Source organism: Callorhinus ursinus, unplaced genomic scaffold (genome assembly GCF_003265705.2).
Source record: "Callorhinus ursinus isolate GAN/ISIS: 27379988/994484 unplaced genomic scaffold, GSC_fseal_2.0 scaffold44, whole genome shotgun sequence".
Lineage (NCBI taxonomy): Eukaryota > Metazoa > Chordata > Mammalia > Carnivora > Otariidae > Callorhinus > Callorhinus ursinus.
Genome location: NW_027397106.1, coordinates 11,385,801 through 11,406,834, shown reverse-complemented (window position 1 = coordinate 11,406,834; position 21,034 = coordinate 11,385,801). Strand labels below are relative to the sequence as shown.

Sequence of the window (21,034 nt, the reverse complement as noted above, 5' to 3'; positions counted from 1 at the left end):
TTAGTTTGTAGACAGTTTTTGTCATGAATCAATTTGTCATGGATTTTGTCAGATGCTTTTTCTGCATCTATACTTATGATCCTGTGATTTTTTTCTAGCTTATTGATGTGATGGATTGCATTAATTGATTTTCAGATGTTGAACAAGCCTTGCATTCCTGGGATAAATCCCATTTGGTTGTAGTGCATAATTCTTTCGATACATTCTTGGATTTGCTAATATTGTGTTGAAGATTTTTTTTTCCATCTGTGTTCAGGAAAGAGATTGGTCTATAATTCTCCTTTGTACTAATATCTTTGGTTTTGATAATAAGGTTATGCTGGCCTCAAAGAGATTGTAGAGAATTGGTATCATTTCTTCCTTTAGTGTTAAGTAGAATTCACCATTGAAACCATCTGGGCCTAGTGCTTTCTGTTTTGGAAGGTTAATTGTTGATTCATTTTTTTTTTAATTTATTTATTGACAGAGCACGCATGCACAAGCATGGGGAACATCAGGCAGAGGGAGAGGGGGAAGCAGGCTCCCTACTGAGCAAGGAGCCCAACACGGGGCTCGATACCAGGACCCTGGGATCATGACCTGAGCTGAAGGCAGACGCTTAACTGACTGAGCCACCCAGGCTTGATTCAATTTCTTTTCGTAGATGTAGGCCTATTCGAATTATCTACCTCTCCTTGTTTGGGTTTGGTAGACTGTGTCTTTCAAGAAATTGGTCCATTTCATCTAAGTTATCAAATTAGTGGGCATAGGGTTATTCATGATACTCCTTGATAATCCTTTTAATGTCCATGAGATCAGTAGTGATGACCCCTTTTTCAATTTTGATATTAATAACTTTAGTCTTCCCTTTTCTTGGTTAGCCTGGCTAGAGATCTATCAATTTGATGTTTTCAGAGAACCAGCTTTTGGTTTCATTCATTTTCTAGGTTACTGTTTTCACTTTCACTAATTTCTGTTAGAGCAGAAATTGGAATTTTTATTTTTTCTCTCTTTGGATTTAATTTGCTCTTTTTTTTCTAGTTTCCTAGCTTAGATTATTTTATGTCTTCTTTTCTAATATGTGATTTTTTAATGCTATAAATTTCTATTTTTTCTTTTTTTTAAAGATTTTATTTATTTGAGAGAGAGCTTGAGCAGGGGGAGGGGCAGAGGGAGAAGCAGACTCCCCGCTGAGCAGGGAGCCCGATGCGGGACTCGATCCAGGATCCTGGGATCATGACCTGAGGTGAAGGCAGACACTTTACTGACTGAGCCATCCAACACCCCTTAATGCTATAAATTTCTAAGTACTGCTTTTGCTGCATCTCACAAATTTTGATAAACTGTATTTTCATTTAGTTCAAAATATAATTTCTCTTAAGACTTCTTTGAGCATTGTGATTTTAGAAGTATTGTTGTTTAATCTCCAGATGTTTTGGGATTTTTAACCATTTTCTGTTGAATTCTAACTTAATTTTATTGTGATCTGAAAGCATACTTTAAATAATTTCTGTTCTTTTAAATTTGTTAAGGTGTGTTTTATGGCCCAGAATGTGATCTCTCCTGGTGAGTGTTTCATGTAAGCTTGAGAAGAAGGTGTAAAGTACGAAGTGGGTTTCACCAGGACCAAATCAAGGTGTCTGTAGGGCTGCACTTCCTCTGGAGTCTCTAGAGGAGACTCTATTTCCTTGCCTTTACCAGTAAGTTTCTAGAGGTTGCCTGCATTCTTTGGCTGATAGCTCCCTCCTCCATCTTTAAAGTGCATCACTCAAACTCTGTTTTGTTTTTTAAGATTTTATTTATATATTAGAGCATGAGCCAGGGGAGTAGCAGAGGGAGAGGGAGAAGCAGGCTCCCCGCGGAGCAGGAAGCCCGACGTGGGGTTCCATCCCAGGTTCCAGGGATCATGACCTGAGCTGAAGGCAGATGCTTAACCGACTGAGCCATCCAGGCGCCCCTCAGTCGCTGTTTATGTGGTAACATTTCCTCTCTTTTACAGATTCTCCTTCATTCCTTTTTAAAGGACTCTAGTGATTACATTTTTCCCAGCTGGATAATCCAGGATAATCTCCCTATCCAAAATTTGTAACATAATCATATCTGTAAAATTCCTTACACCATATAAGGGAACACATTCATAGGTTCCAGGGATTAGGTGTGGACATTTTGGGGGCAGAGGTGTGAAGGGCATTATTCTACTACCAGGGTAGTAGAGTCAGGATTTGAACTCAGTAAGCCTGCTCTTGGAACCACTTCTCTGCTCTTTCTGGCTTCCCTACTACCATTTACATCTGTGTGTCTTCTCTGTACTGTGTTTTACTTGTCTTTGTTTACCTTTCCCACTAGGATGTGACTCTCCTGAAACAGAACATAGAGCATTTGAACAAAATGAGTTCAGATAAAGGAAATTATATGAAATGATGAGGTATCAGCAACAGAGAAAGTAACTCATTTGAATCTCCAGCCTTTTTAAGGCTATATGCACACCTGACTTTTACAGTTAACCTCCAGTTACCTCCTAATGTTAATATAAATTAAATATTAAAATAAGTATATGCATATATATATCTAAATTTAAGTAGCCTGCTGTGGCTAGTGCCTACTATATTGGATAGCACAGCTCTGTAATCTCTACCATTCCACCAAAATGCTCTTAGAGAACTTTAATGCAAATGCCAAAGATGGTTTGTCTGAAATGAAAATTCTCCTAACAACTTACATTGCCTTAATTTTTGTTTTCTCTGGAACACCAGGGTGGCTCAGTAGTTAAGCATCTGCCTTCAGCTCAGGTCATGATCCCAGGGTCCTGGGATCAAGCCCCGCATTGGGCTCCCGGCTCGGCGGGAAGCCTGCTTCTCCTTCTCCCACTCCCCCTGCTTGTGTTCCTGCTCTCACTGTCTCTCTCTCTGTCAAATAAATAAATAAAATCTTAAAAAAAAAAAAATCTGTTTTCTCTTTTTGTGGGCACAGAGGTAAGGACTAAATGATATACATTTTAGAGGAGTTTTATGTCATTATGAGCAATTTTAGATAGAACAAACTTGCTAGACACTCTTCTTCCAGTCATTGAAGAATATTTTAGTAAAAAGCCTTGATGGTTTTATTTTGTCATTTTCCTTTACTCCTAGAAATACTTTGTGAGAATTTAACTATTGTCACAGGCTACTCTATTAAAGTATTGTGTGAAACCACATTTGGGTAGTGTTTACCCTGGCAAATTTAACTACATTTCTATGCAGTTTATGTAAACCCCACCCATACTTTAACCTGCTTCCCATTTTGATGAGGTTCAATCAGGGGAAAAAGAAACAACAAAAAAATCTTCCCGTGTGGCCTGTAGATATCAGATCTGAAGATTATTAATGCATTTCCAGCCAGGGACCATAAGCAAACAAGTTCTCCTACAGATAACTACACCCTTCCTGTTTGGGATTGAGTTTACTGTGGAACAGATTTCGGAAATAGGTTTCTGACAGTTGTGAATTTTATTTATAAAATGTTGTAGGGTGAGGCTCTTCCTTTAACAAAAACTAATTATTTCCTGTCTAATGCCCAACCAGTACATTTTAAACAGTCTTTTAGAAAATTTACCCCTTCAGAGAGAATTCTGTTGCTCTGGGCAGTTCTGGTTGTTCTTGTCAACTAATGTACAAACATTTGCCTGTTACAATGAATAATTCATAAAGGACTTAAAATTAAAAATAAAACATAGTCCTTAAATGCTTGTATTATCTTGTCTCCAGAGTGATAATTTACAGTTTAAGTAAATACATGAACACATTTTAATGTGTTTGTACCTTTGATATGCAAATCTGTAGCACATTTATGTTCAGTAAATATGCTAAACGAAGAGTTACAGTTTAGGGAAAACAGCAGATTTACATTAAAGAATTTGCAGGTTAATTCACAGAGTAACATTATCCTCATCTACTACATCTGTTAAAAAGAAGCCTATAAAATTCAGGCCACCCACAAAGTGGTCTGCTGAGGCCTGTGGTTGGTGTTAGAATGCTGTTATTATGTGGGCTGACTGGTTTGGTAAGGAATTTACCTCCACTAGGAATGAAACATCATGGTTCTGACTTTCCCCCATGGGGACTGCATTGGCTTGACTTAGGTACTATGTGTTTTTTAAACCCATGTGCTCTGTTGCCTTGACTTCATATAGTAGTATCATGTGAATGGTGTACTGTTTTCTAAGTTAGTTAGAGTAGTAATATCAGTTCTGTACCACGTAAACCTTAGGATAAACTGGGATAAATGTTTGGTGTAGATAGCTGAGAAACTTAATGGCTGTTATGATTAAATCTTATCACACACAGACATGTGGGGGCAGGGGCTTGAGATGGAGAAAGCTAAGTTTTTACATATTTCAATATCTGTGTCATTGAAGAACTTATTCTGTTAATTTCCTTGGGGCCTGTGGAATGGTTTTTAAGAGCAAGGAAATGAATTTAGTACAATTTAGCAACCAAGTACGGCGAGTTAAATATTCTTGAAATAGCTATTGTTAAGGGATAAAAAAGTATTGCAGACATTTAAAAAACAACAGCAGCAACTACCACAAGAACTAGTAGTGATCATTGGAGGAATAAAAACTCATAAGCCAAGCAGTGTCTCAAATCACTTCTTTCTAAAGTTTTTCAAAATGAATAAATCCTTTTTCAGAGAATAAGCATGTTATATTGTTTTTGTTATATTTAGAAAAATTAAAATTCATGTAACAGTTCTTTAAAATCAGGTAATTTGTATTTCACTTTTCATGGATACTTAACTGTAATTTTCCTTTAAATACATGAATTAAAGAGTATGAAAAATAGCATAGAAATCTAAACTGCATTTTGTGACTACAAATCAAGGAAATGATATTTAGTGGGGAGAAAACCTAGCAATTTTTGGACAGGGAATATTATCTAAGTGCCACTGATAAAGATTATATATACATATTGAAGTAAAATATATATATACACACATGTATACATGTATATGTGTATATGTGTGTGTTTATATATACATATATGTGTATACACATAAATGAATGTGTATATGTAACACTGTTTTGATCTTAACTCTGCCTTGGTGACTTTAATTGTGGTTAAATATTTATAACTTAAAAAGTTTTTTTCAAATAGATACTTTAGTCTTTTGTTTGTTGTATACTAAGCAAAATTTTGAATTTGTCATCTGTTCATGACTCAAAGAGTCTAAAGTTAGGGGCTTAGAAACTTTTTTCTTCCAAACAAGCAAATGAATAAAGCCATGAATGTGCCTTAGCAAGCCTTTGTTCTTAGTTCTTCTCTAGTCTGATGTCCTTTTAGTAGACTGCCTAATGCTGACAAATGCCATGCCTAACTTCTGTAGTCAGTGATGTGGCATATCAATGTTTTTCTACTCATTCACGTTGTCAGCAAATCTCAGAAATAGAGGCTTAAATAGCATTTGACAGTAGTGACTACTCAAGGGTGAGGGAGGTTCAGTTGTATTATTGTATCTCCCTCTTAGGCTTCAGCGTCATCATTTTGCTAACTGAATCAGCTCAGTGTTTGGCTAATTATTTTTACTCTTAGCTAACCACAATATATTTCACCTTTCTAGGTTTACCGACAAGACTGTGAAACTTTCGGGATGGTTGTGAAAATGCTGATTGAAAAAGATCCTTCATTAGAAAAGTCTGTACAATTTGCATTGAGACAGAATTTACATGAAATAGGTGAGCGGTGTGTTGAAGAACTCAAGCATTTCATTGCAGAGTATGATACCTCTAGTCAAGATTTTGGAGAGCCTTTTTAGAAAATTACTTGCTCAGGCAACAAAAATGTTTCTAGGAGTTTGTTTTTTTTCCCCTGGATTGTGTAAATCCTTAATATATGGAATTTTTGTGATGAAGAGAAAATACTTTGATAGTTGACTACATTTCCAATGTCAAGAAACATCTAAAATAGTCTAAGATATTTTAATTAGCATTTTTAAAATCTACATGTAGAGCCTCATAATCCATACTTCTGTTTTTCCCCCCTAAAATGATGGGTCAGTTAATTTTTCAAGCTTTGAAAAAGCAGTCCTGGAGAACAGCTCATGTTCTATTGTCTTCTATAGTATGCGATCATTTGTTTTGGTCACACTAGTGTAATTTATTAGGTTAGAGATCATTCCACTTAAAACATTTATAGTCTTTTTGCATTTCATAGTCAGTGATACCATGTGAAAATGTTAGAATTCTGAGTTGTGATTTTATTGACTTGTTGCTTGCTTATTTTAGGCTTTGTAACTTTTATTATGTTCAAGTATACCATCCAAATAAACTGAATACTTAAGCATCTACAGAATATTTGCTTTGAGATTCTCATTGTGGTAAAATACAGCACTTAAATCTCAAAAAGACCTCATAATAAAATCCTCTTTTCCAAGTAAATGAACTCAATGTTTTGTGTTAAAATAATCCTGAAACTCCTAACCATTCTCACAGATATGAGTCTTAAACAATATCATATACAAGAAAGAGAAGGGACAGTTTGAAATAAAAGAGAGCTCTTTTCAAGTTGAAGTTTCTTTAGAATCTTCTAATTGAAAGAGAAAAATTTAGAATATGAGGGAGTAGTACTGGAGTTTCATTTTTTTCCCCAGGCCCATATTTTTCATCTCAAAGAAGGTCCTTGATAATATATCCATAATCAAACCATTTATAGATTATGCCTTTGTTAATCTCTGTTTGTAGTCTTAACAAGATCTTTGTTCTGATGCCCTTTTTAGGGGTCCTCAAAAGTGTCCTTTAAAGAAACAAAGCAGAGTAGGCAGTAAATCCAGCACAATTACCCCTCACCAAGCAGTCTGTGTAAACAGTTCTTCATGAGTGAGCCATCCAAATCACGAGTTTACTGGGACCATTAGGATATTCCACTCATTTCCTGATCCCTTCCAGCTGACCAGTGGCATTTAGCCAAAATATGTATTTGTGTGGCATTAGGAAACCTTAAAAATCATGCTTGTTATTACTACCCGGTTTCATTATCCCCCCATCCTCTTTCCATTTCCATTCTCTTCTCACTTAAATTCTGGTGTTATCTTTAGTGGCCTATATTGATAATATCTAAAGAGCTACTCCAGAAGAGATAAAAATGATATTAAAAGTAGAAACAGCAGTACATTTGGTGAATCCTATAATATGTATTATGCCATTCCTCAGATGTAAAAACTACTTGAACACAACAATTATTTTCTTAAGTTTCCTATATGAGATTTCCTTGAACTCTTATTTTTTGCCATTTAGATATTGTACATAAAACTAAACCCCACATGTCACCTCTGGTAGTCTAATTCCCTAATTATGAGCAGTGATTTTATTTGTTACCCACTGAGAAAGACCAAGAAAGTACTGATACTGTTTCTTTCCCTACCCCCTTGTTTTTCTTTTCCTTAAATATTCTGATTCCAGGATTTAATTCCTTTAGTCAAGATGTCACATGTTTAAAAATAAAAGTTAAGACACTACCATCAAGGCAAAGGATTTGTTCATTTCGTTGAAATTCATTAAACTGGAAATTCATTCAACTAGAGGTTTTACTTACAGACTCATTTAAATGTAGGTTCGACCAATACTTTCTTCTTCTCCCCTTCCCCCAAATTACATTCAACACTTAAAGCTGTTTATACCTTGCCATCAGCATTATTCTGATAGGCTTGTCAGTGTTAAATCTGTTTGTTTTTGACAGCTTTTTAAAGACCAATTTTAGGATAGTTGAATTCAGATATGTACCAGAGTTGTATTTTGCAAAATGTCCTTGATTAAAGAAATTTGTAAATTATCCATTGTTTTTGAGTATGCCCAATTAATATGATAAATTTTTCATTGTCTTACCATAAAGCCTTGATGATCAACAGGGGGAAAGCACTATTGTGAAGCTTTTTGTGAATTTTAAAAGTGCAAAATAAAGCAACTAGGTTTAAATAATTGGATTGTCTTTTTTTCTCTCTAACAGGCTTAAAGTATTTTCCTGAAATGTAGATTTTTATTACTCTCTACTGCAAGATTACTCAATGTTCAGTTTACCTACTCAGCAGCAGGATGGAAGAACTGAGAAACCATTAACTTTGTGATATCTGAGCAAGCAAACAAGATAAGATTGAGCACACAGAAGTGCTCAATAATTGTGTAATTACGAATCTAAGTTTCAGAAATAGTAGGATTAAAATCCTACCTCTGTATAGTAACCTCTGGAGGAACCACATCTTTGTGACCCAATTCCTAGCACAGTTTGGAACGTTGTAGGTACTTGTCTTCATTGACACTTCACAAAAGAAGTGACATTTGACTCCTAGGTCTAGGACTTATTCAGGCGGAGAAGGGGATGTAATAGAAGTCTGGGAAGAGGGGAATGGTATAGGGAAAGATACAGGCCTGTATGACTGAAGCTGGTTGGGAAAGATGATGGGCAACAAATGTAGGAAAAGATAGGCTGACAGCAGAATGAATGATTCTGAGTGCTTGTAGCTTTATCCTTTCTCTCCTCCTTATTCAAGAATAACATTTTAAAATACTACCTTTGAAAGTACTACCTTTATGTTTCTTTTTGCCAAATATATTGATTTCTCACAGCCCCTCAGCTACTTAGCAACTCTGAGCCTGTTTATAGACCCAGAACCTCTTGAAGAAAGGGAAAGCCAGCTCCCCTTCAGAAAGGACTCCGCATGCACTGCCCAAATATTATACGCTGGTTTCAGCTTCATTTCAGAGTTGCCTGCAAGGGAACCTAAACTCCAAAGCAAGCTGTAACAGTTCTTTGGTGCAACTTTGGAGATGATGATCTTGTCATCCCTGAAGTATTCATGGTGGACAGTATTCAGTGTTGAGGGCAGCCGGCCACCCAGGTGACTTTATAACTGTAACACTGCTCAGCCTGGCACCTGGAGCTCCTGTGAGTAATGGCCACACTCTGCTGGCCAGACCAAGGTTTGCGGGTGATGCACAATACATTTACCATCTCCTTTCTGCCTGTTCTCTTGAGAGCACTGATGTTACTCAATTCAGTGAAACAAAAAAAAGGGGGGGGGGGCGCTGGAAGGAATGACTCGTAACTAAGGCAGTTAGCAGAATCTTTGCTGCTGCGTTTCATGGTAATGGAGTTGAAATAGAGTCACATGACTGCCTCATCAGGACTGCATTTGCTATATTCCCCTTTGCAGTTAGGTGTGACCGAGTGGCTAAGTCCATTCCTGTGGAGTCTGAGTGGAAGTATTTCTCCTATGAGCTGGGACCCTGAGGACGGTAGATAGGCTCCTCTGTGCTCTCTTTTCTCCTCTCCCCAAAGTAGTAGCCATAGGTACTCAGCCTTGATTTGCTGCAGAGCCACAAGATGGAAGGAGCTTGGATCCCTGCATGACCACATAGAATACCGAACTGTTAATGTGACAGAGGAATAAATGTCCTCGTTGTTTGAGCCACATTATTGGTTTTTTCTTAGCAGCTCACCTTTTGTTCAAATTAATGTAAATGGTATTTGAGGGTTGGCTTCACTGAAGTTGGCTCTCAGGAGGCTGTACTAGTCCTGCCTTTCCATTGTAATAATTGATCTTGCAGTAATGGTGACCCTTTATATAAAAAGCTTTGTCAGTCCACTGAGTTAATTCCAAGGTCTACTTAAAATCTCACTTGACAAGTATCATTAAAGACTGATACACGTTTGTATAGCAGTAGAGGCAGCCTGATGATACAGCACATCATTTTTTGAGCTCTGTTCCCAAAGATGAATAGTGTTTCTAATGTTAGACCATTATCACTGAAATTGTATAGGGTTTTAAAGTTTTTCTCACTGTGTCTGTGTGAGTGAAAAGGTAGAGGTTTATTGAAATAAGAACATTTGAGAACATGTAAGATAGAAAGTAACGACAACATCTGCAGACATTTGCTGCAAGGGGACATCTGAGGTATGTACCCACTACCTAGGCTGCCCATGTGCTAGCCCATTTTTCCTGGTTGGAATACATAGAAGAGGGGGAGGGGACAGAGCTGCCCTGGCTACTGACCATACAACCTGCAGGTCTGCACCTTCAGGAAAGTTTCTCCTGCCCAGGGCCGAGTTCCTGGGGGCAGCTGCTGGTACCCTCATTCTTGGTAGAGAGGTGGAGATCCTACTTTTGTTGTTGGGGACAGTGAGCATTCACTGAGCGGGTAAGTCTGGGCAAGCTACCTGGGGAAAGGGGGAGGATCCAACGACCAGAAGAGTGTGCGGTCCCATCATCCTGCAAGTGGGAAGACTCCTACTATCCTTTGTGATCAAACCCCTGAGAAAGACACACTGGCCAGATGTCTGCAACACCTTCAAGCGGGCCCAGCACCAGCCAGCTGGGTTCCTCTCTGGCACCAGATCCCAGGTGCCCTTCTCTGCCCACACCCTATGCTTGCCTGGTGGGGAAGGTGGGGAAGGCTTCTGAAGCCAGAATAGGGTCAGCTTCCAGTAGATGGGAAAGTATGTGTGTGTTGTGTGTTGTGGAGGGTTGGGGGAGGGGAGAGAGAAAATGCAGTTCAATAGCACTGTGGCTTTCCAGGCTGCGGTATCTGTTTTGTGCTCAAGCTTTTGATTTCCTCCCCTCTCCTTTTCTAGATAGGACTAACATTAGCAACCTGAGGGCTCCTGCCGGCATGCCCTCCCACCACAGCCTGACACCACCATAGTGGGTGGTGGTCTGTGAACACTGCAGGGCTTACTCGTTCGAGAGGTGAACGCTGTGTGAGAATCACATTTTCTTTACCATATAGGAGCGGCCTGCCCCCGCCCCCACCCCGAGAGTCCAAGAGGAGAGACGGAGTTTCCTCAGCATCTCCTCATCCCCTGGGATGGCTTAACCTCTGCAAGGCCTATGGCCTCCATGGCCTGCCTTTGTCCTGAGGTGGGGATGTTGAATGAAGGGGAGAAATCCTGCCCACACCTTGGTAAGCTGGGGTTAGGGGTACAGAACTAGCCCTGCTTTGGCAGAAATTTCCAATTTTTTTAAACTTTGTATTCTACTTCTGTAAAGCAGAATCTTAGCGTATTATATTGGATGTAGGTTAAAATATATTTCAGGTTTATCAAATACTTCATAAGATTCTGAAAAACACCATGTATTGTTATTTCACTACCTGAACAAGGTTAGAACCACCTTTGTAGTGTCTTTTGAGTCATACTTTCACATATAATAAGCCAATGGAGATTGTATTCTCCTTTTACAGTCAGGAGCAGGAGAAGTTATAACTTGCCTAAGGTCATAGAGCTGGAAGTGGCAGAGCCAGAGTTTTACCCAAATCTTTCAATTCTAAAGTCAGTGTTCTTAGACGAAGTGAAAAGTTTGGTGGTCATTCAGAACTAGGTTAAAATCCTGACTCCTGCACACACTGGCTGTTTGATGTATGTGCAGTTAATGTCTAATGTAACTGAATGGCTACTATAAAAATAACTCTACTGAAAGCTTTTGAGAAAGTTCAAATCCTAGTTCAGTAGATTTTTCTTGTTTTTCATTTTATCCTCAGTTGCTACTACCTTCCATATTGGCTCCTAGGACTTCTGTTTTGGAGCTATTTTATGAGCTTCACCAGGGGTAGTTACGAGGTAAGCGGCACATAGGGCTACAGCCCTCATGGCCACAGTGTGGCCTAGGGCTCAGCTTTTCGGCTGCTATATCCCTGGACCCATGGTGGAGTTTGAGAAGAGCCATTTAAGTGCCATGAACTTGGTAATTCAACTCTCCCTTTCTAGGAACCAAGATTAATTAAACAGAGTTAACACCTTTTCAGCTTTGCTTACAACATGTTTAGAGATTCAAGAATAAGATTACTACCAGTAGCAGCCCTCGAAGATGTAGAAAAAAAAATCTCATCCTTCTGATAATTGGAGAGAAATAACACGAGGGAGGAAAATATCTTGCCTCCCAACTGTCTACTTGATGAAGACAAAGCCAATTTGAAGCATATGCCCTGGTAGGGAAGTAAGCATCCTCAGACTTTTTCCCCATGATTTGGTTTAGCCCATGCCCACTGAGAGTCCAAAGCATTAATAGAATAATAAAAAATTAATAGACAAAAGCCCCAACCCTTTAAAATTCCCTACTCCCATGAGTTCCCAGTTCCCTCTTTGGAGGGATCATCCTTTCAGGGATCATCATACCAAGTATGTTGGTAAATGAAAGAGTCAAAAAAGGGAAAAACACTTTATGCTGAAAGACTCTTCTGACCTATAAATTCAGTTCAGTCTCCACAGAATACTGAAGCTGGAAGGAAACCTCTGAGACGGTCCTGCAACTTCTCATTTTACAGAAGTAGAAACTGCATCGGAGCACTTAACCTGCGTGAGTTAATGAGAGAGGCGGGTCTCCTAACGCAGATCTCCTGAATCCCGGCATCCAGTGGGCTTGGCACCACTCTGCAAGATCAGCTTTGTGTTGATGTGTATTAGATTAGTAACCGTCTTTTACCAAGGTCAGTTGCTTGGTTCATTTATCTAAGGAACACTAAAACAGGCATGACCATTTAAGAGAACTGGTTTCAGATTCTTAACGGTTGTTTGGAATCAAATGTTTTCAGAGAATGGGCTGCAAGTTAAATTTAAATTGGCATCACAGCACCTTGTGCACACAGAGCAGTAAATAAATGTGCCATTTCCTTTGCAAAAAGAAAAGCTGAGGCTAAAATTGATGCCTCAGATGGGAATACTTGACCAACTAGCTGGTTCTGTTCAAAAACAATCAGCCCTCATCCTGTGGCCAAGTCTGTATTTATCCAATCTTTTTGTTCCATATGTCCTTCCCATTCTGTGAAAGCTACTATTAAACTTTATTCCCCCGGTGAAGTTTGATTCTGTGACCTTGGCAAAATGTGAGCTCAGAGGTGCAAAATTCAGTTGCTCCTGCTCACGTCTCCTTGGCCCAGTTTACCTGGGAACCTTCCTAATGTGTTCGCAGAAAGCCCATGTGACTGTAAGGAGCATGCCTCCCATTGTCAGATAGCTCCAGAGAATGGCTAGCAAATGGAACCAGGCAATACACAATGTTCTCATTTGACTAATTAAAAGGATTTTTATCGTAACTGTTATCAGCATTGATGAGGCTCTTAGAATTTTTTTAATCTGTTTTTCTCCTTTGTGCATCAGAAAAGGTCACAAGTATTTCTGTAAACAGTAATTGTGCCTCTCCTCATTAGCTCTGAGGGATAGGGGCATCACCTTCAGGCTCCAGAATATATAACTCATGCATTGGAGATTTGCTGACGGCAGTCTCACTGGTTCAGAGTGTTTCAGAAATGTTTGAATTAGTTGGTAACATTTAAAAGCCAGGAGATTTGGCAAAAGTTTAAATTCCTGGTTTCTAAAAATGTGAAGGGAGGTCTAAGCAACACTGGTTCTCTCCATGACAGTAGTCAAGTGCCCATTAGATAAGAGAAGCTTGAGAAACCAAAGTATGCCCATGCTGTGTTAATAATACCTGTGCTAAAATCCTCTGGGCACTCAATACTTTCAGGACCCATCACCCAAGAACCAAGTGGAGCAGGGAAGCATGCCATACCTGGAAAGCTAGCAGACTTGGGTGCCCTTCTAAAGATGGCCCACGATTTGGATCTAAAGTAAGAGGGTTAGAAAGCAAATGATACCTTTTACTTCTGGTGCTTTTTATTTAACTCAAGAACTAGAAGGCAGAGCATAAAGTATAGCAAATGCATACACAAAATGAATTATGTTCTTTTAATGAGGGCTGAAAGGAGTCCCCGTTGACATTTTATCAGTGCCCCTTCATGGGCTGTAAGCAAAATGTTCTCCAGTTTGCTCTGAAGTGCAGAAAAACACAAGTAGGGTTCTGCCTCACACATGTAGAGGTTAGAGACAGTGTTTTAACATTGGATATTTATCGTGGGACCTGACCAGATACTTTGCACTCTCGTTAACTGAATCTGTGAATACCTGTTAGTGATTGCATGCTTACTGTTCTCACCTAATTCTTGACAGAAGTGCAAGGCAGTGGTTTCTGCGCAGCTAGTCCTTTCTTTGCTACTAAGACTCAGAAGCTTTAAAGGTTACGTTATTATCATGAGTAAATAGTTCTGCATTTCCTTAAGCCTTTAGCATAATCTATATAACCCTTACATAAGGAAATGAAAAGATGAATAGGGAGACTGTTGCCAGAAGCAAAAGGAACTAATCTTTTGACAATGACTTAAAAATTACCAAGGACGGTGACTTCAGCTTCCACCACCATTTCTCCAGGCTGTGTATTACTGTTTACTATTTATGATTCATCTTGTATAAGCAACATCTCACCAAACACATCAGTCTTTTCAAAAGGATAACCACTGTTTGTGGCATAGGTTCTGAGAAGTTCTTTAAAAGGGAGATATCTGCTAACATGTTCTGTGAGATTGTAATGGAACAAGCACTCTCCTACGTTGTTAGTGTAAATGTTAATCAGGCAGATTACTTTTGGAGGAAAATTGGTGATATCCATCCAAATTTTAAATACGTAACTTCTGTCCCAGGAATGATGCTGCTCAGAATTTATGTGCAGATGTGCCAGTGCAGGATAAGGTATCTATGCGGAGTTCAAGTCCATCACTAAGGTGCTGGTTAAGTCAGTTACGGTGTATTTACTATGCCATCATTGAAAAACTGAGGTAGACCTATTTGTGCTAACATGGAATGTCCACATATAAAGTGAAAAAAGCAAATCTAAGCCTGTATACTTTGCTACCATTTTAAAAGAGATATTTATTTATATATAGTGCTTTGAACATCTGAAGAACACACTAGAAATGACTAATAGTGGTTATTTCTGGAAAGGGATGTGAGGGACTAGGGATGAAGAGTGGAAAGGAGACACTCCACTGTCTCTGAGTTTTTCTTTCTTTTTTTTTTTTTTTTTTAACCAGATGCACGCATTTCCTTTTCACTGCTGCTATGTTTTTCAAAATGAACCAGACCAGGGAAATAATGATATATTGTGGAGTAAGGCGCTCTCCCCCCGCCCTGGTTGTGTGCTTCTCCAGGAGCACAGCTACAAAGCCTTGCCCTAGTCAGGGATGGGTGTAGGGGATGCTAGACCACTGGCTTACCTATTGGATTCATATCCCCCTCCCCCAAGGCCTAACAGCTTTTCCCCATTCCAGTAAAGATGGACAAGTCTGTCTCTGTGCCTCAGGTCCTGTTTCACACCTATTAGTAGGGGCAGGGGATAGATATGCAGGAGTCAGCCACGGCCTGTTAATGGTAGAAGAAAGGCAAAAGAAATCATGCCAGAGCAGAGGAGCAAAATGGAAGTTACCTGGATATGTTTGCAAAGATCTGTTCAGAAAGGTAGTTTGTTATTTATTAAGCATTTATTAAATAACTTCCTCAAGGTCCAAGATACCACTAGGACCTCAGTTAGGACTGAATCATATGTGCAAGAATGGCACATAACAAAGTATCAGCTCATCAGTTCAACTCCAAGATAATTTGCCCTTGAAATAGAACCTCATAAACTTGAAGCAGTCAGTGGCACGGCATTCTCTGAAGATTTTAAAAGAAAAACATAACCCGAAGGCCCAGTTTTCAAAAATTGCTGTTCAAGGCCAACAAATTAGCTGGAAGGGAGGGGATAAAAAGGGACAGCCTCTCTCCAAAGAATAAATCTACAGAATCCTCCGCCCTCCACAGCAGATCCTTGTAGTTTTGTCTCTTCCCAGGAAATAATCACCACTTTGTTGAAAATGGGGAAAGCACCCCCTACCATCCCCAAAGGGGAAAAAAAACATTCACCCAAACAACTTCTACTTGTTTTTACCGTATATTCCAGGGATATGTATGGGTTTGTTTTTACATTTATACAGTTTACATTGCTTGACCCATAAATAGCACTCGTAAGATTAAGAGGGCCATAGTTTTAAAGAGTATTTACATAGCCCCACCATGCATACAGAGCCTTTTTAATATTGAAAAATCAGAAAATTTAAACTCTCCATCACTAGGCAATATAAATTTGACCATCTAAGCTTATAAACCCTGACTAAAATACAAGCAATCATTTCATCCATAAATGCTGTTTCTGGTTCCCCAACAAAACTAGCACTGCAGTGTAACAAACGTCTTGCAATTCAGGGATATAAAAATATCAGCTTTAAAATCTGAACTGTACATATGTACATTAATATTTGCACCGTTAAATTAGGAATACACTTAAGTCTATGGAATACTACATTATAAATAGCAATGTCTTTTTCAATCTGTAGCTGGAGCTAATACAATGCACTGTTTACCTGGCTAACTGAAAGGGGACGAGGTGGTCTTCTTGCACGATGGGATGCACAGAACTGGCTGGGTCAGTGTGACTACGTGCATGCCGCACAACAAGACAGACTGATCAGGACCTGGGCCAACCTGGTGTAGACAAACGACAAACACTATCGCTTTACAAAGGTGGCGGAAGTTCTCCATTGTCTAAAATCAACACCCCCGTCCAATCACCTCGTGACAGTTTCTTGAGGATTCTCTTGAGGATTGGAGACCAAAGCCGCTACACAGAGCTGTAATGCACCTGGCAGGCACAACATGTCACATCAAACTGGCACCATCCAAGGAGGGCAAACTGGAGAAATCACACCTTCCCAATGTTAATCTGACACTGTAAACAGCAGCAGGGGTCTCATTTACATGGGCAAAGCACTTTAAACTATTTTAGCAACTTTCCTACGGAAGAAAAAAGATATGCTTCAAGATGGTTAATGGCAAAGTTTAAACATGATCTCCACAGCTACTAGATTAAGAAATAATACAGTTTTTGCCCTTGGGTCCCTTTTTCTTCTTGGATTTAGTTGTCCTCTGACCAAACTGAGGACTGGGGAGTACAGAAGTTGGGCTCGAAAGGTCATCTGTGTAGTAGGCGTATCTCTGGGGCCGGGGTTGAGGAATTGGTTGTCCAAGAAAATATCCTTCTTCTTCGGAGTCAGAGGAGGAGGAGGTGGAGGAACACCAAGAATCATCGTCCTCACCGTAGAGTCCTAGAAACCTAGGCCCTCCCGGGTTCTGCAGAGCGTAATCGGAGGTGGCATGGGCATACCGTCCGTACAGATCAGCATTCTGGATGTATGCTTGGATCTCCCGGGCACTTTTATTCTGTATAAATTTCTCGTAGTTATCAGGGGTGTAAAGCCGCAGCCTATCCTTGGGAGAGTATTTTCTTTCTGCAACAAGATTCAGAGCATTGTCAGAGCGGGACTTCCTACTTCTCCTGCGGCGATGGTGATGAGACCTGGATCCCCTCTCTTCGAAATGGTAGACCCGTCTTCGAGTCCTCTCACTCATCGGAGGCTGCCGGATTTCAATGTTGTCATAGTTTCCGTTGTCGATGACATCATCCGAAAACTTGACCTGCTGTGGTCTGGACTGAGACTTGGATCTTCGAAGCACAGGCAGATGCACCGGTTTCTCCTCAGGCCTGATTTTTTCTGGACACAACTCTGAACTTAGACTCTTCAAGGACTCTGCACTCCTGTGCAGCATGGAAGAGTTCAAAGTCCCCATATTACTCATTTTCTCACAATCCTCTCCCTCCATCTCCTCAAAGTTTTGCAGGGAATACAACGAGGGTCTCGGCTTGCTTTCTCCATCCACTGAAGCCCCTAGGAGAAAAGCCAAGCCAAGATGTGATCTTCTGACAATTATTACAAACAAGCCACTGAAAGGAAGCATTTCAAAGAAAATTCTCCCCAATTTCAATATTTGATTAACACCCACTAGGTAAGGCCAACATGCATATATACTTAATTGAGAAGGTTTGACCTTTATTGATACAAGGGGCACAGTCTCTTTACAAGCCCAGCTCTTTTGGAGCCAGACGTTAGTGATAGCACGTCATGAGCAGCAAAAATTTTAAGCTCTTCATAAAAGTCTCCTCATTAGTTTATGTAGAACATGACACGTAGAAGCTGCTGCCTCTCAATACATGTAAGCCAGACTACTTCACTTGAACATCTCTCAAATCGATCCCTTCCTTTGCCTCCACATGGCCACCCCACCATTATGGTCCTTTTATACCTAGATTAGTGGTCAGCACACCACAGCAAGGGCCACGTCCGGCCCACAGCCTATTTGTGGGTAAAGTCTCACTGGAACACAGCCACACCTACTCGCTTACACGTCGTCTACCGCTGCTTTCTGCAGTGACAGAGCTGAGGGGCTGCAACAGACTGTGTGGTCCAGCAAGTACCACCTAGCCCTTTACAAGAAGTCTGCCAAGCCCAGACCTGGATCATCATGACCATCCAGTCTTCCTCCTTCACCTATATGAACTATGCCACTTACAGATTAATCTTACTTTAATAAAGCTTTTCTCAAAATGGATACTGCTCTCCTTTTTTAACAAGGCCCAGGCAAGTGAAATGAATATAGCCCAGCCGACAGCAAGTGACCAGAGCATGGTGCAGACTATCGTCAGCTGGAGACTACTTAACTTCCTACTTTCTAGAGGGAGCCTGTTTCTCAGCCTGTTATTGTCAAGGAATGTTCAGCCCTAACACTTTATAGCAAATGATGTCTGCCTTTGACACTAAATGTTAAAACACCTACCACAGGCCCTAGCCAACAGGATATGCTTAATTTAGTCCCACCCACATTCCTTAACTCCCCTTTGTTGTAGGCCTCATCTTTGACAAGTCCAACAGAAACCAGGAGGATAGCTGTCATTCCTCCCTGCCACGGTTATTCCTGACACAGGGCAGCCACTAAAGCCTTTCCTGTATTACAGTAACATAGCCTTTATGAGAGGATGGAATGTCATTAGCTTGACTATAAAACTAGCCACAGCCTTTGCTAGCTATAGGCCAGTAATATTTCTATATTCAAAGACTTAAGGCAAATGTGATAGGAAGGGTAGATTCTAGGCTCAGTCTTGCCTTTACTATTTTTATTATTATTATTTTTAATTTTATTTATTTGAGAGAATGAGAGAGAGAGGAAAGAGAGAGAGAGAGAGAGAGTTGGGTCAGAGGGAGAAGCAGACTCCCTGCTGAGCAGGGAGCCCGATGTGGGACTCGATCCCGGGACTCCAGGATCATGACCTGAGCCGAAGGCAGTTGCTTAACCAACTGAGCCACCCAGGCGCCCTTTATTATTATTTTTAATTATGTCAGTCTTGCCTTTAAAAATGTATGTGGTAGGGGGTGGGAGGGATGGGGTGGCTGGGTGATAGACATTGGGGAGGGTATGTCCTATGGTGAGCGCTGTGAATTGTATAAGACTGTTGAATCACAGACCTGTACCTCTGAAACAAATACATATGTTAAAAAAAAAAAAACAGTAGGAAGGGAAAAATGAAGGGGGGGAATCAGAGGGGGAGACGAACCATGGGAGACTACGGACTCTGAGAAACAAACTGAGGGTTCTAGAGGGGAGGGGGTGGGGGGATGGGTTAGCCTGGTGATGGGTATTAAAGAGGGCACGTTCTGCGTGGAGCACTGGGTGTTACACGCAAACAATGAATCATGGAACACTACATCAAAAACTAATGATGTAATGTATGGTGATTAACATAATAAAATTTAAAAATAACATGTCAAGTTAGGCACTTAGCCTCTTGATAACTGTAAAACACAGGAGGTAATATCTACAGCTCAGGATCATTTTGTGGATAAAATGTAGATAGCTGATATGAATATGCTTTGGAAACAAAGTGAAATTTTATTATTTGGGTAAAAAAAACCATTCAGCTATTTCTGAGCTGTTGCCACAGGGCAATTAAGGAAAATATAAAAGATGCTAGGAGCTTATAAAGTACACAGGCTGATTTTAGTATCTTGAAATTCATATAGCACAATCCAAAGAGTACAGATCTTTCAGACAAGACGCAGACTCCATTATCCAAATAAATCCATTTCCTCCGGTTTCAAATGCAGATAATGCCTACTCAAAAAGCTTGTATTAAAATGTATATAGATGCACACATGTATGCACACGTTTGTTAGTGTTTGGCATTTAATGTAAACTCCTCCCTTCCCTTGGTCTGCAGTTTTAAATAATGTGGCCCCTACTGCTGAACCTAGTTTGTCGAATAAATTTTTTAGTGGCTCTTTTTTCTAAATACCCCATAATCCCTAGATTACGTACCTGTGATATTAGATAAAGCCAAAGAATCCATAGAATCTCGAACACTTTGCTCTGGTTTCAAGTCTGACAAACACTCCAGGGAATCTTCATACCACTGTGTTTGATCATGGTTATATCCTGCAGCCCCGTGGTCCAGATCTAACTCCTGGAGCCTTCTACTGCTTGCAGGGCCTGGGTGGCTGCCGTAAGCAGAATCACCCAGTCCATCTTGGGACTGTGCCCAATACATATCAGATTGGTATTTTTTACTTGCAAGGCTCTGGTTATTTTGCTTTAACTCAGTCTTATTTTTAACCATATTATCAGATATCCAATGCTCACTGGCTCGAATATCTATCTCATTGGGCTGCTGCTGAAAGAGGCTTTTATCACCAAACTTGAGGAGGAGCTGCGTCATATAATCTTCATGCTCGGCCCATTCTTCAGGCTCTTCTGGGGTTTCGTGCTCCACCCTGCCTTTCCAAAATTCTTCATTGACAAAACTTGCTCCCTGCCTGGAGAGACTCAGATCATCCAACTTCCGAGAAAGGGTGTCATCAGCATTGCCTGACAGGCCAGGAAACTTGTAGTTCAGAGCAGGGGACAAGAGAAGAGACTGTCTACACTGATCGGCTGACCGACTGCTTTTGCCCATCCGGACACTTCTTCTAGAGTCTCTGGATCGAGCGGACTGAAACGCAGAGTCGGAAGAATCAGACGCATGGACATCTTCACCAAGGCTGCATGTTTTTGAGCAATAAATCTGGCCTTGTTTGGGAAGGAAGGGACACCCCAACAAAGAAGCTTTACACTGGGCACAAGAAAAGCAGGCTTCTGTGGCATGCCAGTGCTGCCCATCGTACGTCATCTGGGCATGGTCAACCCCTGTTTTGGAAAAGAACAGAGGAGGAGGTTACAGTTCGATCTTGAAATGAAGGAAGAAGAAACGGACGAGACTATTTGTATGAGGGAACTCTAAGGGT

At 40.2% G+C, this 21,034-nt stretch overlaps 2 protein-coding genes across 15 annotated transcripts in view; one reads left to right on the top strand and one right to left on the bottom strand.

Moving 5' to 3' along the window:
* Positions 1 to 7,927, top strand: part of PPHLN1 (periphilin 1) — a 142,333-nt gene extending 134,406 nt beyond the window's left edge. For all 8 annotated transcript variants that reach the window (XM_025883279.1, XM_025883277.1, XM_025883280.2 and 5 more), the window contains one exon: positions 5,575 to 7,927. In XM_025883279.1, the coding sequence (XP_025739064.1) occupies positions 5,575 to 5,769 (195 nt within the window). In that variant the 3' untranslated portion in view covers positions 5,770 to 7,927. The remainder of the gene's footprint in view (positions 1 to 5,574) is intronic.
* A 7,351-nt stretch (positions 7,928 to 15,278) lies between these two features.
* Positions 15,279 to 21,034, bottom strand: part of PRICKLE1 (prickle planar cell polarity protein 1) — a 108,550-nt gene continuing 102,794 nt past the window's right edge. For all 7 annotated transcript variants that reach the window (XM_025883274.2, XM_025883273.2, XM_073882110.1 and 4 more), the window contains 2 exons: positions 20,073 to 20,936; positions 15,279 to 17,590 (listed from right to left, as the gene is read on the bottom strand). In XM_025883274.2, the coding sequence (XP_025739059.1) occupies positions 16,731 to 17,590; positions 20,073 to 20,936 (1,724 nt within the window). In that variant the 3' untranslated portion in view covers positions 15,279 to 16,730. The remainder of the gene's footprint in view (positions 17,591 to 20,072; positions 20,937 to 21,034) is intronic.